The sequence below is a fragment of the Ahaetulla prasina genome, chromosome 2 (assembly GCF_028640845.1).
Source record: "Ahaetulla prasina isolate Xishuangbanna chromosome 2, ASM2864084v1, whole genome shotgun sequence".
Classification (NCBI taxonomy): Eukaryota; Metazoa; Chordata; class Lepidosauria; order Squamata; family Colubridae; genus Ahaetulla; species Ahaetulla prasina.
This window is the reverse complement of record NC_080540.1, coordinates 71,104,716-71,120,625: the sequence shown is the minus strand read 5'-3', so window position 1 is coordinate 71,120,625 and position 15,910 is coordinate 71,104,716. Positions and strand designations below refer to the sequence as shown.

Below are 15,910 nucleotides of genomic sequence, written 5' to 3'. Positions count from 1 at the left end.
TAATTTGGAAATTGGAATTTGTGAAAATAATATTTAATCATACCAATAATAATATTTTAAAAAATCATTCAGAAGAACATATTCTGAATGGAATATAATTGCTCTAGGGTTGTCAGTTACATACATACATACATATTTATATTTACTGACAAAGAAATAAAGGGAAATAAATTTAATTAAATATAAATTTAACACAAAATAGTTTGTTGTGAAAGCGACTGCCTGTGAGGGCTCCTGGATTTGGGCTAAAAGGCGAAAGGAAAGCAGTATGCTCCATTCCATATTTGGGCAGACCAAGTTGCTTTGATAGAAAAAACCCATATATATATATAGGTAACATACACACACACACATACGTTTTCTGAAGTTTTCGCGGGTGTTTGTATGTAGGTCTTTGGTTATTCGGGTTTTCTTCCGCGTAAAATTGGAAGTGCCTTGGCAACTTTTCGACGAAGTCTTATTCGTCATCTTCAGGCTGGTGTTTTCAGCTTCGTGCTTCTAGGAGCAATGTGTGATCGCAGCTATTTCTTCCTTTTAACTGCTAGTGGGGTTTGAACTGATTCATTGGGAGCTTGACTGTGCTCTGATTGGATGGTGGGGTTGGCTGTGCTCTGTTTGGCTGGGTGTGTGTTCTGTTTGGGTGGGGGCTTGGTTGTGCTCAGGTTAGTCTGAGTTGCAGGGGGATTTGAGTTGGTGAAATGCATTGCTGTTGTTTGGATTCTCGTTTGTGGTCGTGCTACATCTTCATGGTGGGTGTCAGTCTGCTGCATATATGGATTGGAGGGGTTTGAAATGGCTAATGATGCAGTTGTGGTCTGGCTTCTGGTCCGTGGTCGTGCTTCATCATCGATGTGGGTTTGAGTCTGCTTTCCGTGTGGATGTGTGGTGGTGACATGCTGTGTGGCCCTCGTGGGTGTGGGTCTGGCGTTATTCCTCATGTTAGGGACTCGTTTGTTGATAAGGGCGGGTTTCCAAATGGCTGGTAGGCGGGAGGTATCATCTCGTTTATCCATGCAGTGTTCAGTTTTGGCGAAGGCTGGTGCTGAAGATGATGAGTGAGACGTCATCGAAACGTTGCCAAGATACTCTCAACCTTACACGGGAAAAGACCCGAATATGCCAAGATCTACATACCTATACCCGTGAAAACCTACGAAAACACACACACACACACACACACACACACACACACACACACATATATATATATATATATATATATATATATATATATATCAATGTACAGTACACGTATGTGTAGTGTTCATAGTATACAATACTATAGTATACTAATCGTTCATAGTATACTATCGCTTAAGATATTGATCAGCCTCAAAGTCAGCACTTAAGAACAGTTTAGTGGCATTTGCTGCACAGTGGTAATAGCATCCTTATTCTTCTGTCCCAAATCACCTAAGTTCACATCTGATAGCCATTAAATAAAAGCCACAAAGATGGACATACATTTACATAATTACATTGGGAAACTCTAGGACATAATATCTTACAATTCTGGGACAATAAGACATCCATTATGGAATTGCTGGAACTACCCACAAAAAGGACAGTAAATGAGAATGTGATATTTCTTACTCTTAAGAGTATTACATTACTCAGAGTATAACTGGAAAGGCATGTTTTGGTATCACCTAAATCAGGTATGTCCAACCTGCAGCCTCTGGGCCTCTTGTAGACTGCTTACTTACAGCTAGTAATGTGGCCCTAAAAGATCGTAAACTTTTAACATTATGATGTAATTTATACAATAAATAATAATAATGATAATAATAATAATAATTATTATTATTATTTATTAAATAATGATGATGATAATAGTAGTAGTAGTAGTAGTAGTAGTAGTAGTAGTAGTAACAGAGTTGGAAGGGATCTTGGAGGTCTTCTAGTCCACCCCCCTGCCTGGGCAGGAATCCCTACACCACTTCAGACAAATGGTTATCTAACATCTTCTTAAAAATTTCTAGTGTTGGAGCATTCATAACTTCTGCAGGCAAGTTGTTCCACTCATTAATTGTTCCGTCAGGAAATTTCTCCTTAGTTCTAAGTTGCTTCTCTCCTTGATTAGTTTCCACCCATTGCTTCTTATTCTACCCTCAGGTGCTTTGGAGAATAGTTTGACTCCCTCTTCTTTGTGGCAACCCCTGAGATATTGGAACACTGCTATCATGTCTCCCCTAGTCCTTCTTTTCATTAAAGTAGACATACCGAGTTCCGGCAACCGTTCTTCATATGTTTTAGCCTCCAGTCCCCTAATCATCTTTGTTGCTCTTCTCTGCACTCTTTCTAGAGTCTCAGCATCTTTTTTCCATCGTGGCAACCAAAACTGAATGCAATATTCCAAGTGTGGCCTTACCAAGGCATTATAAAGTGATATTAACACGTCATGGGTTCTTGATTCTATCCCTCTGTTTATGCAGCCTTCTGTGCATTTTGGGTTTTTTGCCTAAATGTAGAACCTTACTTTTTTCACTGTTGAATTTCATTTTGTTAGATAATGCCCAATGTTCAAGTCTGTCAAGATCCTTCTGTATCTTGAGCCTATATTCTGGAGTGTTGGCTATTCCTGCTAGCATGGTGTCATATACATTAACAATATTATATATTTTATATATGGTTCAGGACAATTCCTCTTCACTCAATGCAACCCAGGCAAGCCAAAAAGTTGGACTACCATGATCTAAACTTTCAGAAAATATTATTTCTAAATCATGATTTTCTTGCTTACTCTCTACTATTATTATAATACTGTTTTATAATAATAAATATTAATGCATGTTTTATACTGAGATCAGAATCAAATAGACTGACTCAAAAAAGTCTATTGGAAGATTGAAAGTTGGTTGAATTGCAAATAAAAAAAAATATTCTGTCTTGGGAAGCAATGGTGATTTGTGACAAACTCTAAACTCCCCTGCTTTTTACCACAGATAGATAAGTGGAATTACACATAGATCAATAAGTGGAATTACACACAGATAGATAAGTGGAATTGCTGTCCAGTGTAACAGCTATTTAGAGGCATTGTGTGTGTCTGTGTGTAGAGAATAAGGAAGATGATATTGACAGAAATATGCAAAAACCATTACCTGGAGAAAAGGGGCTAAAATATATTTTAATTCCTGAGAAATGAGATAAATGAGATAACATGTTGAGTGGTACAGATAGATCTCTGCTGGATTAACTGTAGTATAATAAAAGTATAGCACAGTCAAACTGGCATTATTCTATTATTGTAGCCCATCTTAATAAGGATAATTTAGCTTTCTTGCAGAATTGATTTCCTGGTCTGGTCAACTTAGTGGAATGACTGGGAGGAAACAGAGGGGAGGAAGGGCTTTGATCACACAGTTATGCTTGCCATTTTAATATTTTAACTTCACCTGTCGATGTCTCCTCAATTATTTTGCATTATTAAGAATAATTTTATGGCACATCAATATACCAAATCACACATGACAGGCAAAAGTTTCTGAACAGCTCAGTTGACAAAGCAAGCAATCACATGCCCTTGGATCTGAGCCAATAAAACTTCAGCACCGGACAGGAGAAAAGAAAGTAGAGCTGACTTACTGCCAATCCCAAAGCAAATATTTCACCTTGGTATTTTGGAAACTTTACAACAGGGCACAAAACTATACACATATTCAGTCTAATCCAAACCTTAATTAAGGCTGAAATCAGCACAGAGCCTTGATGTTTTAAATGTAGCTTGAAGCTCAAAATTAAGAGGTCAACAAACTAATCTTAACAACATTGCACTAGTATCTTTGTATTAACAAAGACATGGTAACAATTTTGGTAAAAGATGTTTTATGAAAGACAATAATACACATGTTTTTCTGCTCAATGTACATGCAGGCTATTTTCTCACACGAACTTCGACATCCATAACAAATAATTTTATAAAAAATTTACCAGCCGTGCAGCTAATGTGAGTAGCCTTCTTGTTCAGCCAGGTGTTTTTACAGCTGCTTTCCTCTGAATATTTATTACCCTATTAGCCCATCCCTCAAACCAAGAGCAGCAGGGATATAACCAATTGATTTTTTTTAAAGCAACCCAATGACAAAGCTCTCAGAATAGTCAGAACATTTGAAACAACACAGTTTGAAAGTTTTATTTAATGTCTTGTTTCAATTTTTAAATAGAATTAATAAAATATACATGTTTTAGAGTAATCTTATTAGTGGCTTTTGAATCAGAACACTTTAAAATCATTATATTTTGCACATCTTGATTGTATCTTAACACATTACACCTGTTCAGAAAAATTAAAAACTTATGAACTTGGAATTTTTATGAGAATTTATACTAATATCCAATCTATAAATTTTCTTTGCATGAAATATTTATGAACAAGGTAAATAATTAGAGCAACTAATGCTAATAAGACTTAAAAACTTAGGACTTTAATATTTAACTAAATATCTGGTTCACATATTCCCTCTACTCTCTCTCTCTCAATACAAGTATAAACAGATATAAGTACATCCAATAAAATAAGTTTATTGGATACCCATAAAACCACAGAAAATAACAAATTAGTCCAATTAAGCTTCTAATATTTCTGATCTTGTATATAATATTGTTTGCATGCAGTATTGATTTTTTATGCAATTTCAGGCATATTAACTATAGGTATATCTGCAAGTACATCTTTACTGACATTTATTATAAAATGGCATTATGATCCTGTGTTAAATTAGCATAAACTCTTTTTTTTTGCTTATATTCAGTATTAAGTACAATTTCTCAAGGTGACACAGCTGAAGTTTCTGGTGATTCTCCTGTGCCAACTAATCCAAGTGAATCAGTCTTGCATTATATGCAGACACAAGATCCAATGCAAAAGAAGGAAGGAACACTTGAAAAGAATATTCATATAAAAAATAAAGGAAAGATGAAAAAGAGGAGAATAAAAAGCCACAAACTAAGAAGAAAACATGAACATATCAGTGATCAAAGGGGAGAAGAGGTGGAAACCAGATCAGAGGAAGAAAAAAGAAGAGTTTATGAAGAAGAGGAGCAAAGAATTGAGAAAGAAATTAAAAAACAAGAGCAAGAACAAGAAAAGGAGGAAGAGCAAGAGAATGAGCATGAGCAAGAAGAAAATGAACAGGAGAAGGAAGGAAGTGAAGAGGAGGAGGAGGAAGACATATTGCGTGGAGATGTGTTCAGAATGCCCCCACACTTCCCAATTCCTGAGCCTTCTACTGAAATTCCTCCTCTGCCAACTGGATGTTCTGTCTTTGAAAATACAGTAAGCTGTATTAACGCCAAACTCACACATATACCTGTAATCAGAGACGAAGAGCTTACTAGCATAGAGCTTGACGGTGAGGCTTTAAAAAAAAATACATTGAAAGTATTTTAAAAGTGTCCTTTATCCAAATAAATGCCAGAACTCTGTTCAAAGGCATTGTTCTAATTATGACAGTATAAACCCAGTAAGTTGCTTCTTATTTATTCTGTTCCTAATGCGCTTTTACTTTTACTTCACTCACTGCAGAGGCATAATTATTATTTTAAAATAGGCTATCCTCTGAAGAGAATTGAAAAGACCTCTCCTTTATACCGCATGTAGCAGGTTACTGCAAAGGCAAGCACTGAGAAAGATCTTGAGAAAGTAACCTTCTACTCATTCATCAGTTTTCCAATGTTGCACTTGATTAAACAGTCATGTTTTCTGTAGCTGCAATTTCCCATTATGAAAATTGGGAAAGAAAGGAGAGATCATTTTTATTTCCTGTTTGCTGTTTAATGCAGAGACCATATAAATCCTTACTAAAAAAAAAATTCCAGCAGAAAAAATTATTACTGTTTTCCCCGTGTTTGGTTACTTGTACTGTAAATTTAAAAAAAGAAATGGTCAACAATTAGAGATAACGTTCTTAACTTTTTTCTTTCTTTTCCCTAGGGAATGACATCACTGAAATTCCAGATGGAGCTTTCAATGGGATACCTAATTTGGAGAGAATTGATCTTCGTAAAAATAAAATCACATCATCTGGCATTGGTCCACAGGCATTTAAAGTAAGAAGAATCTATACTATCACAGACAACCGCACACATACACAAACATTATTCTCAACTTTGGAGGGAAAGTTAAATAATTTTATTTCTTGCAACACTGGCATCATTTTGCTTTCCTCCTTTTATTTTCAATATTTTAAGTATTTTAAATAATAGCATGTTTATAATATTATTCATATTATATAAATATTCCTGCATTGAAATAATATAATGGATCGTAATTTGCAATGTTTCTTTTTGGTGCCCTCAACTCAGTGTTGACTCTTGTTGACTGCATGGAAAGGTCCCTGCAGTTTTCTTGGCAAGATTTAGAAGTGGTTTGTCATTGTCCCTTTCCCAGAACTGAGAGAGAGTGACTGGCCCAAAGTCACCCAGCAGGCTTTAGTCCTAAAGCAGAACTAAGTCTCCTGGTTTCCAGTCTGATGTCTTAACAACTACACCAAAATGTCTCCAATTTGCAATATTATAATTTTGAAAAAGTAAGAATATCAAAATGTCCTTGTGCTTTAAATAGTGCAGTATTGTGCTTTTGCTTATTATAGATTGCATATTTTTTTCATCCATGCCTTTTCAATTTAAATGTTTCAGTCATCAAATTCTATATCCCGTAATTTTCCTGAAGACTTTTGTAATCCTTAAGGTATACATCAGATTACACATTTTTTGTTTTCTTGGCTATTATGAATTCCAAGACAATTATATCTAGAGAGAAAATGTCCTAGTTCTTTATTCCACTTTGGCATAGGAATATAATCCAGCTCAGTATAACGATCGCTTCCATTTTAACAGTCGCTCCAACTGATGTCAGAATAGTACTATTCTGTGCATTGGATACATCATTCCTACCCTGTGATTGTTTCATCCAAAGTGCAAAATAGGAAATCACCTAATGTACCATTTTCTATATCTATTATGTTATTGTTATGTACATAAAAGTATTAAAGCTGGAATTATCAAAAGCCACTCCCTTTGGAATTTTACATGGTAATTATCCGCAGTATTATTTCTAATATTATTTCCTTCCTATAGTTATATGGAGAGATAAAACTTTTGCCTATTATTGAGGTCTTTCTTTGCTTTTGCTTGCCTTTTGCCAATTAACTTGATGTCTGCTGATGTTTAATAAATAAACACCAAGTTATATTTTTGCTACCTGTATTAAGTGACATGTATGCTTGCTCTAATCTGGCTATAAGAAATGGCTCGGAGTGTACTGTGTATAAACTGCACTGGAAATTATTTCCAGTAATTTTCCAACAAAAGTAGTGTGGAAGCAGCAGGGAGTTATACCTAAACTGACACCCCAGTTACCAAACATCCTAATTTATTTCCAAGTGCTTAATCAAGCTGAATCAGCCATCAAATGCTACACAATGCAGTATTTATTAGGACTTAAAACATCTTACTAGAAGAGTGTTTTTTTCATGCCTTCAATGCTACCATAAAGTTTTTGGAAATGGCAGTGACATCAAAATCAGATCATCTCATGCTTGAAGTTGAGAAAAAATACACTGCTGGAGCATGAAGATGAAAACATTATTTGAAAAGTTGACCTCTTTGGAGATATCATGTCCAGAAGCCCAACCAGGAGAACAGATGGATACTTAAGTCTAAATCAATTTGAGATGGAATGTGATGACCTGTAAATTGATTCAAAATTGTGCTTCAGAAAGGGAGAATTGTGACAAAAATATACATACTCAGGAATGAACAATATGTTCAAGAATGCTCAAGAAATATCTACATCTGAAATTATCAGGACATGAAAGTTGAATGGAATGTGTTGAAATATGTCTCTGTTCAGAAGAGACTAAAACAAACTAATGTGAATCTTTCCGACGTTTTAATAAATTACTAAAAAAAATGAAATAGTACTGTTAATAAAACTTCATGATAAATTTCCTTTAGGAATGTAATTATTAAACTGGAGGTCTACCTATATGAACAGAATAGGACAGAACAGAATAACAGAGTTGGAAGGGACCTTGGAGGTCTTCTAGTCCAATCCTCTTTTCAGGCAGGAAACTCTATACCATTTCAGACAAATGGTTGTCCTATATCTTCTTAAAAACTTCCAGTGTTGGAACATTCAGAACACCTGGAGCCAAATTATTCCACAGATTAATTGTTCTAACTGTCAGGAAATTTCTCCTTAGTTCTAGGTTGCTGAATGATGCAAATGAAAGGACTTATCCGAGCAAGATAAAAGGGAGAAATATAGTCTGTCATTACTGTAAGAGAAAGAGACATATTCAAAGACAATACAGACTTCACAGAAGCTAAGACCCAGGCAGTAGAAAGATAATGAAATCAAACATCTTAAATGAAAAATTAAGCCTCACAGGAACTGCAAAACAACAAAGAAAGAATATTTATGTTAGCAAATAAATGCTTCCTTTAAAGTATTTCAGGAGGATAGGATTCTGAATTTATGTTCAATTATATGTTCAAGTTGAATATCTTGAATAATCTTACAAAGGAAAAGTTAATTTAGCAAATGGATGTGTGTGGAAAAACAATCTTAAAATGAAATGCCTAATAAATTATAATGACAAAAGGGATATATTTCAAGAAGCATATAACGTACCTGAATTGGATGTAAATTATATAAATCTGTGTATTTTTATGCATTGTAGTTGCAAAATTATGCTTAAAATGGACTTTACAGTTTGTAAAAAGGACATTAAATAATATTAATCGAAAGCACAAGGAAGCTAATTTTCAGAGCTTATGCAGCCTAAAGCAAAAAGAGTAATAGGATGCGTGCATATTAATAATCTTTACCAGATTTGATAAGAAATGAATGGATTATTAGGAAAATAAAAAATGAGGGCTTAGCAATTCAATTGAATATTTGTCCTTACGAGAAGGACAAAATACAATGATTAGGTAAAGGCAAACAGAAAGCAGGCCAACCATCGAAAATTATTTTTTTCAGATATTTATGGCCCATGTTAATCAAAACTAAGGGTGGAAAAATTATTACAAAACATTTAAAATATTACTCAAAATATATTTGAATCTATCTTTTAATCAAAAAACAAAACGTGATCTAAAAAACTAAATCAAATATGGCAAAACATGAGCTTTAAATCGGAAATCCTGAACCAGTCTTATATACAGTGTTAAAAATGAAAGACATACAAACAATCCTGTATTATGACTATTTAATTGTAGGAGCGGAAGACAAAAGAGACAGCTTGAAGATCATGAACAATTTAAATAAAATGGTGGAAGTAAAACATTTTGAAAATACTAGGCTTATTCCTGGAATTGAAACATTTAAGAAAATATATAGAGGGTACCTGATCTACTTAGGACCGGGCTATTTACGGGACCGCCTACTGCCACAAACAGCCTCCCACCGGCCTGTGCGCTCCCACAGGGAGGGCCTCCTTGGGGTGCCGTCGGTGAAACAATGTCGCTTGGCGACCCCCAGGGGTAGGGCCTTCTCTGTGGGGGCTCCTGCCCTCTGGAATGAGCTGCCTCCGGGGCTTTGCCAACTCCCCGACCTTCGGACTTTCCGCCGTGAACTGAAGACTCTTTTATTCTGTCGAGCTGGGCTAGCCTGATTAAGTAATTTTAAATGGGGTTTTAGTTTTTATAGTACTTAGTTTTAAATTTGGCCGCTATTTATATAAATTTTTAGTCTTGTTTTTATTGTATATTTATTGTATTTTAAATTGGCTGTTAACCGCCCTGAGTCCTTCGGGAGAAATAAATAAATAAATAAATAAATAAATAAATAAATAAATAAATACCAAAACCAAAACCAAAAAATGATGTTAATAATGTTTCTAGGTCTCAGTTAAACAAAAGTCAAGGAATCAATGGAAATTGGATACCTGGATGGAACAGAAAACCAGAATGAGTTGGCAAGTAACAAACAGAACAGGACTCCTTGGGAAAGCATATGTTGCATCTGTGAATAAAACTGTTACAGCCAACGAAACTGCATTCCTATGTAGACAGATCAATAAGAAAACATAGGTGGACTGCACATCAGTAAAAAGATATGGGAGATACTTAAAAGGAACAATGAACTTAAAATCTCTGAGTCGGGAAATAACTTGACTGGAAATCAACTACAGGATACATTTTTTAATGGAGTCTATTAATTGCCTGCTGCAGCAAGAAACAAAGGATAGCAGCCCTAACATTTGCAAAAGCTGAATATTGTGCTGTGAAAAAAAGCATGTGGCCATACAAACTTTTGCTAGACTTCAAAATAAAAAACAACAACAATCCCAACCATGTTATTTGAGGACAACATGGGATGTATGAGAACTGTAGACACAAAGCACTCCAACCCCAAAAAGAAACACATAGATATTGAACTGTGAAGAACACAGAAGAAAAGGGGTTAGGTACAACTGGAGTATTGCCCAATTGATGCAATGATGGCAGCTGTGCTTACCAATCAGTTGCTCAGAGCCTACTTCCTCAGGCTGGGAGAAGCCCTGGGAGTCAGTATATGAAACCAGTACGACCCACTACAGTACAGAATGTCACGCAAAGAACTGATGCAAAGGGAAATGTTTGATACATCATACTTCTGTGCCAGACTGTTATTTCATGTGAAGAAGAGATCACTTGGGGCCCTACTTTCTATCACTATTGTCCCTACTATATTCATAAAAGCTGGAATAAATCAAAGCCATTTGGATCTGTTCATAGTAATTATGCCAATATTGTTTCCAGTGGCCCTGGAAAGTTCTTCGCTGTTTTGATACAGAGGTAAGAGACAGAGATAGATAAAGTGATAGAGATAAAGTGAATTGTCACCCGCTGTTCATATCTCTCCCTGCTATTGTCTGCCTTTTTGTCTGCTTTTTGCCAAATACTTTTCTTAAATGTTTGCTGGTGTTTAATAAATAAATATCAGGCAATGGCTTTTGGTAGCTGTACTGAGTACTGAGTGTACTTGCTGTGGTTTGGATATTGTTGTGACCCAGGTTCCTGGACCCAGACTCCTGGACTCGGATGATTCAGAAAATGAGGGAGAAGACCTGGCAAGCCCTGCTTCTCTTGAGCCCTCTCCCTCCCTGGCACCCACTCAAAGGGAGGGGCCGGCAAGGCCTGATTCTCCCGGGCCTTCTTCTGATTTGGCAACGCCCCAAGAACAGTTTTGGAGGGACGCAAGATTACGAAGGCTTGATCGACGTGCGCAGCAGCGGAAGAGTTGGGACAAAGCCAAGTCATAATTGTCATGCAGTGACATCTGCAGAGACTATAAATAGGAGGCGGGACTTCCTGGTTTTTTGTCTCGGACAAAGCAATGAATTTGGCGCAAGCTAATTCATGGAGGGAAGAATATATTCGTGAGTAATTCTGGCCTTATCTATAATTTCCTCGTTATCTCCAGAAACTTGGCAGGCCCGTGGGTAGACGTGGCCAGGACATGTATCTATGTAAATAAAAGGGGGGAAAAAGGAAGGCCTCTGACGGACTCTTTGCTGGGAGTATTGGGGGAAGGGAAACAGAACATTTTGTCCGAGACCTGACTAAAACATCTTCCACCAAAGATGGATCAGCAGCAGGTACAGCAGCAGTTAGAGCAGCTACACGCGGCTAATCAACAGCTCCAGCAGCAAGTGGCTCACTTGGCAGGCCAACTTGCTGCCAGGAATGTGCCTGCAGCCCCCCCCCCTCCTCCCCCCCCCCCTCCTCGTCGCAAGTGCCCGATAACCGTGCCGGATAAGTTTTCTGGGCAGCCTGAGATGTTCCCGACCTTCTTGGGACAGTGCCAGCTCTACATGGCTATGAGGCCAGAGGATTTCCCAGACGACCGGGCTAAGGTGGCCTTCGTGATTAACCTTCTTTCCGGCTCGGCTGCTCGATGGGCCACGCCCCTCTTGCTCCAGGACAGCCCCCTGCTGGCGGACCAACAGCGTTTTTGGCAGCACCTACGCACCATGTATGAGGACCCCGTTCGAATGCTGACGGCAACCAGGCGCCTTAAGGAACTCCGTCAAGGGAAACGCCCCCTGCAGGAGTACATCGCCGACGTGTTCAGCGCGAAGGAGGCGGACCGACTACCCCCGCATCGGCCCTACGATTGCCCCGTGGACCTTCTGCCCAACGCACCACTGCCTGTGGGACGCCTGTATTCCATGTCGGGCCGAGTTGGCGCCTCAGGGACTTCCTGGACAAAAACCTGGCCCGAGGGTTCATCCGGCCTTCAAAGTCCCCTCTCTCGGCCCCGGTCCTCTTTGTGAAGAAGAAGACAGGGGACTTGCGCCTATGCTGTGATTACCGCCGGCTAAACGCCATTACGGTGCGGAATCGCTACCCCCTGCCGCTCATCCCGGAGCTACTGGAAAGGTTGCGGGAGGCCACGATCTTCACCAAGCTCGATCTCCGGGGGGCCTACAACCTGGTGCGGATACGAGAAGGAGACGAATGGAAGACGGCATTCGGCACCCGATACGGACACTACGAATACACTGTCATGCCATTTGGGTTGACCAATGCTCCCGCCGTTTTTCAGCTCTTCATGAACGACGTGTTCCGAGACATGTTGGATCGGTTCGTGGTTATCTACCTCGACGACATCCTGATTTACTCCCGGTCCAGGAAAGCCACCTTCGACACGTCAGTCTGGTTCTGCAACGCTATGGAGCAACAATTCAATGCGAAGCTGGAGAAATGCGTCTTCTTCCGGACTTCCATAGAATTCCTCGGCATATCATCTCGCCCGAGGGCATAGCCATGGACCCATGTAAAGTAGAAGCTTTGTGTAGCTGGGAAGCCCTCGCCGGGTGAAGGATGTTCAGCGCCTACTGGGCCGCCAACTACTACCGGACCTTCATCCCGGCTTCGCCACACTGACAGCTCCACTTACCCAGCTCCTCAGGAAGAAGATTGCATTCGGTGGGGTCCCCGCAGCAAGAAGCATTCACAGCCCTCAAGAAAGCCTTCACACGGAACCCGCCCTGAGGCATCCCGACCCGCTCCGGCCTTTTGTGGTGGAAACGGACGCGTCCAATGTGGCTCTGGGAGCGGTGCTGCTACAGGCTCCGACGAATGGTGGCACACTTTTTCCCTGCGCTTACTACTCCCGGAAACTCAACCCTTCCGAGCGCAACTACACTATCTGGGAAAAAGAGTTGCTGGCTATCAAGGCTGCATTTGAGGCTTGGCGACACCATCTGGAGGGGGCCCGACATCAGGTGGAGGTCCGAACGGACCATCGGAATCTCGAGCACCTTACCACAGCTCGGAAGTTAAACCAGCGGCAGATCCGGTGGTCGTTGTTTTTTGCCCGGTTCAACTTCCGCGTGACCTACATTCCCAGCGGTCACAACCGGAGGGCGGATGCCCTGTCTCGCAAGCCAGAGTACCTCTGCGCCAAGGACCCCCTTCCTCCACGGACAGTGCTGCCGGCAGAAGCCTTGGCCGCAGCACGGGAGCCAGTGGACTTGCGGGCCCAGGTGCGAGAGGCGCAGCGCCAGGACGCCTGGTCGCAGCAAAGGAGAGCGGAGGTGGGCCCCACGTCTCCTTGGACCTTGGAGGAGGACTTACTCAAGTTTCGGGGCGATTATATGTGCCCACAGGACCACTCCGAGCCCTCGTCATGACCCAGTGCCACGACAACCCTGCAGCAGGACATTTTGGGTTCTTCAAGACCTCCACCTGGTGACACGGACCTTTTGGTGGCCCGAGTGCGGCATGATATACATGCCTACGTGACATCCTGCGTACCGTGCCGGCAAGCCAAGACCGCCACGGGGCCCCTCCCGGCTCCTCCAACCCTTGCCGACACCCGACAGACCCTGGGGCGATCTCTATGGATTTCCTGACAGACCTGCCGCCGTCCTCTGGGTTCACCACGGTGCTGGTGGTGGTGGACATGCTCACCAAGATGGCACACTTCATCCCATGCCGCTGACTGCCCACAGCCGCAAAACGCCCGCCTCTTTCTGCAGCACATCTTCCGCCTCCATGGTCTACCGGACAGGGTGGTTTCGGACCGCTGGAGTTCAGTTCACAGCCCGCTTCTGGAAGAGCCTGATGGCGCGTTGGAGGTGCAGGTATGTCTGTCGTCATCGCACCATCCGGAGACCGACGGGGTACAGAGAAGGTCATCGGTATACTGGAACAGTATCTCCGTTGCTTCATCAACCAGCAACAGGACAACTGGGCCGACTACCTGTCTCTGGCGGAGTTTGCTTTTAACAACTCTCAGCACACCTCTACTCAGATGACCCGTTCTTTGCCAATGGGGTACCATCCGCGCTCTTCCCTCTGGCACCACCGACTCTCCTGTTCCCGAACGCAGACCTTCCTGACGGAATTGCATGCGGTCCAACAGTTGGTACGCCAGCAGCTGAATCGGGCAAAGGAGGACTACAAACGGTCCGCTGACCGCTCCCGACGGGCAACGCCCCGCTGGCAGTTGGAGACCGGTGTGGCTCTCCACCAAACACCTCCCGTCCGACCGCCGGTAAAGAAGTTGGACCACCGATTCATCGGCCCGTTCCCTGTCGAGGCAGTCATCAACCCGGTAGCCTACCGACTGACCCTGCCACGATCCATGCGGATCCACCCGTTTTCACGGTCCCTTCTGGTTCCTGAGGCCACACCGAGTCCCCTTCGGTGCCCAACAGCACCCGTCACTGTCGCCGAGGACGGGTCGGAGGAATACGAAGTCCACAGCGCACGAGACTCGCTGGCTAAAGGGTCGCTTCCAATATTTGATCGCGTGGAAGGGATACGGGACTGATTTCTCCTGGGTAGATGCCTCCGACGCTCATGCCCCTGACCTGGTGCAGGCCTTCCATGAGCAGAACCCAGCCCGACCGCATCCCGATCGTCAGCCCGGGGAAGGGCCCTGCGGTGAGGATAGTGTTGTGACCCAGGTTCCTGGACCCAGACTCCTGGACTCGGATGATTCAGAAAATGAGGGAGAAGACCTGGCAAGCCCTGCTTCTCTTGAGCCCTCTCCTCCTGGCACCCACTCAAAGGGAGGCCGGCAAGGCCTGATTCTCCGGCCTTCTTCTGATTTGGCAACGCCCAAGAACAGTTTTGGAGGGACGCAAGATTACGAAGGCTTGATCGACGTGCGCAGCAGCGGAAGAGTTGGGACAAAGCCAAGTCATAATTGTCATGCAGTGACATCTGCAGAGACTATAAATAGGAGGCGGGACTTCCTGGTTTTTTGTCTCGGACAAAGCAATGAATTTGGCGCAAGCTAATTCATGGAGGGAAGAATATATTCGTGAGTAATTCTGGCCTTATCTATAATTTCCTCGTTATCTCCAGAAACTTGGCAGGCCCGTGGGTAGACGTGGCCAGGACATGTATCTATGTAAATAAAAGGGAAAAAAAAGGAAGGCCTCTGACGGACTCTTTGCTGGGAGTATTGGGGGAAGGGAAACAGAACAGATATAGGATTGATTGGGAGTATCCTGGTTCCAAATTAAACTGGAAAGTACTCACAATAATTTTCCAGTGAGAGCCAGTATGAAGCAGTAGTTAAGGTAGCAGGCTAGAAACTAGAGATCAGTGAGTTCTAGGCTTGCCTTGGGCCTAAAGTCAGCAGGGTGACTTTGGCCTATTTACTTTCAGCCCTAGGTAGAAGGAAAAGGCACACAACTTTCAAAAATGTGGTAGCAGCTCAAGTGCACACATACTTCCCTAACTGTTGAGTTTATTCATTTCAAAACATATGAGAATGTACTTACCACCCAATATTTGAATTTCCTCCCAAAATTCCCATATTCTGTTTTTAATAATTTTATTTTGCAATAATTTTCCATGTTAATGTTGCATGATATTAATTCCCCATTTTTATGTTTTATTTCACACATTTTTAAATCACTATCTCAAATTTCCAGAGTTTCATACATTGTTCAAT

At 41.4% G+C, this 15,910-nt stretch overlaps 2 protein-coding genes across 3 annotated transcripts in view; one reads left to right on the top strand and one right to left on the bottom strand.

Annotated features, from left to right (window-relative positions):
• Positions 1-15,910, bottom strand: part of CENPP (centromere protein P) — a 167,533-nt gene that overhangs the window by 44,410 nt on the left and 107,213 nt on the right. The gene's annotated exons all lie outside the window — the stretch shown is intronic.
• Positions 1-15,910, top strand: part of ECM2 (extracellular matrix protein 2) — a 33,630-nt gene that overhangs the window by 9,424 nt on the left and 8,296 nt on the right. The window contains exons 4-5 of the mRNA XM_058171328.1: positions 4,755-5,354; positions 5,936-6,051. Of these exons, the coding sequence (XP_058027311.1) occupies positions 4,755-5,354; positions 5,936-6,051 (716 nt within the window). The remainder of the gene's footprint in view (positions 1-4,754; positions 5,355-5,935; positions 6,052-15,910) is intronic.